This window comes from Stegastes partitus, unplaced genomic scaffold (assembly GCF_000690725.1).
Source record: "Stegastes partitus isolate 25-593 unplaced genomic scaffold, Stegastes_partitus-1.0.2 Scaffold2546, whole genome shotgun sequence".
Taxonomy (NCBI): domain Eukaryota; kingdom Metazoa; phylum Chordata; class Actinopteri; family Pomacentridae; genus Stegastes; species Stegastes partitus.
In genome coordinates, this window is record NW_007580277.1 from 1 (window position 1) to 1,790 (window position 1,790).

A 1,790-nucleotide genomic window follows, 5' to 3' on the forward strand; every position below is an offset into this window, starting at 1 on the left:
CATCCAGACATCATATTTCACCTCGAAATTCGTACGGATTCAGAAAATGTCTTCAGCAGTCTTCAACCGTGTTGTAACCAGGGTTCAAATAGCCAAAAAAAAAAAAAAAAAAGAGGATTCACAGGCAGATGCTACAGCTGTTAGAGAACCACTCAGCCTCCTTCCACTCACTCACGCCGCACAAACGCACTCACAAATGGGCAAAAGGTAAAGCTGTAGCCCTCCCAACCTGAGAAAATGATTGTCAAGCATGCACACAGCATACAGTTGTTTTTTTGTTGTTGTTGTTTTTTTTTTTTTTTTCAGTTTCACAAAGTAAGAAAAAAAAAAGATCAGTCCAAATGGAGATTGAAGAATGGCCTCAATAGCGTTTGTCAGAAGGAACAATAGGAATTCATCTTGGAAAAAAAAGAATAAAAAAGAAATTATTACCAAAAGCAAACCCTGTTTAAGGTCCGGTTGTTTGTGTGTGTGTGTGTGTGTGTGTGCTTTTTCAAACTGAATTATTGATCACATGGCCACGCTAGAATACAAAATCAACAATGAAGTAGTGCTATGGTTTTATACATAATATACACGAGTTAACAGTGATCTCTAGACTTTATTATCAATAGACTTGTCTTACGAGCAAAAAAAAAAAAAGGCGCTAGGTCACAGTGGGTTTCACTTAGTTAACATTTGTTTAGAATGCTAATGCTAGTTATACTCGTCGACCACTAGAGGGGGGGAGCGATACATGTGACGGGAGCTGGGGATCTCTACAAGGAGGAACTATATCTGGAGATAGTGTCCTTCACGTCCGCCCCCCGCGGCCTTGTCGGCTCTGTGCTTGGAACCTTATTGTAGCACGGCGACGCTCGAAAAAAAAAAACAAGAAGGGGCTGAGAAGCGGTGCAGAGAGAGCATCGGAAAGCCTCCGAATCGGTGAAACTAGCTGCCAGTTGTCAACATAAGCTCTGAGAGAGAAGAAAAAAAAAAGTTGTGAACGACAGACTAACAGGGTCCGTTCTGTGTAGCCGGTCTGAGTGTTCTCGCTGAAGGAATGCTGGGTGATGTAGGCAGTAAAGGAGCATGAAGGGTCAGAGGTGGAGCTGTATTCAGGTGAGCGTAGGTTACTGTAGATCCCGTCTCTCGCCGGTTGCCACGCTACAGCGGCCCTTTGAACTGGTTCCCAGAGAGGTGCTGTCTGATGGACAGCTTTGATCCTGCTGCATCACCCAGTTTTCTCCACACAACCTGCAAACAGAGGAGACGTATGTAAAGAGACAGGCAGGAGACTGAGGACGGGGAGGAAAAAAAACACTTTCTTCTTCAAGAGTGAAAAACTTCAAATGCTTAGTTTCACTTTGAGCTGCAACACACACATATATATACACCGTCGTCCTCTGCCTCTCTGGTGCTGAGATCTCTCTCCGGGGCGGGTGAGATGAGGCCCCCGGGGGCCCCCCAGTGATATTACAGAGGTACCATTGTAGTGCTCCCCCAGATTCCTGGTTCGTCACATACCTCTGCAGGGCCCAGATAGCCCCGGCTCTTTCTAATCAGCGGACCTTTTATCACCGACTCCGGCTCTTTTCAGCACCCGACACAGAAAAGATGGAGGGAAATGAGGGGCGAGGGAGGGAAGAGGAAGAATGGAGGGGTGAGGCGGAGGAGGGAGGAGGAGGGAGTGCTCTTTTCCCTGCCGCTCCAGTTTAATTGCTTTGACAGCTCAACTACGAGCCTCTACTCAGGGCTTCTAGTTTGGAGCTGGACGGAGGGATGAGGGAAAGAAAGAAAGAAAGAAAGAA

The 1,790-nt window shown here is 46.4% G+C and overlaps 1 protein-coding gene across 1 annotated transcript in view; it reads right to left on the reverse strand.

Moving 5' to 3' along the window:
- LOC103375316 (coiled-coil domain-containing protein 85C-B-like) overlaps nucleotides 1-1,790 on the reverse strand; it is a 22,819-nt gene continuing 21,029 nt past the window's right edge. The window contains exon 7 of the mRNA XM_008305549.1: nucleotides 1-1,236. Coding sequence (XP_008303771.1) covers nucleotides 1,147-1,236 — 90 coding nt within the window. The 3' untranslated portion in view covers nucleotides 1-1,146. The remainder of the gene's footprint in view (nucleotides 1,237-1,790) is intronic.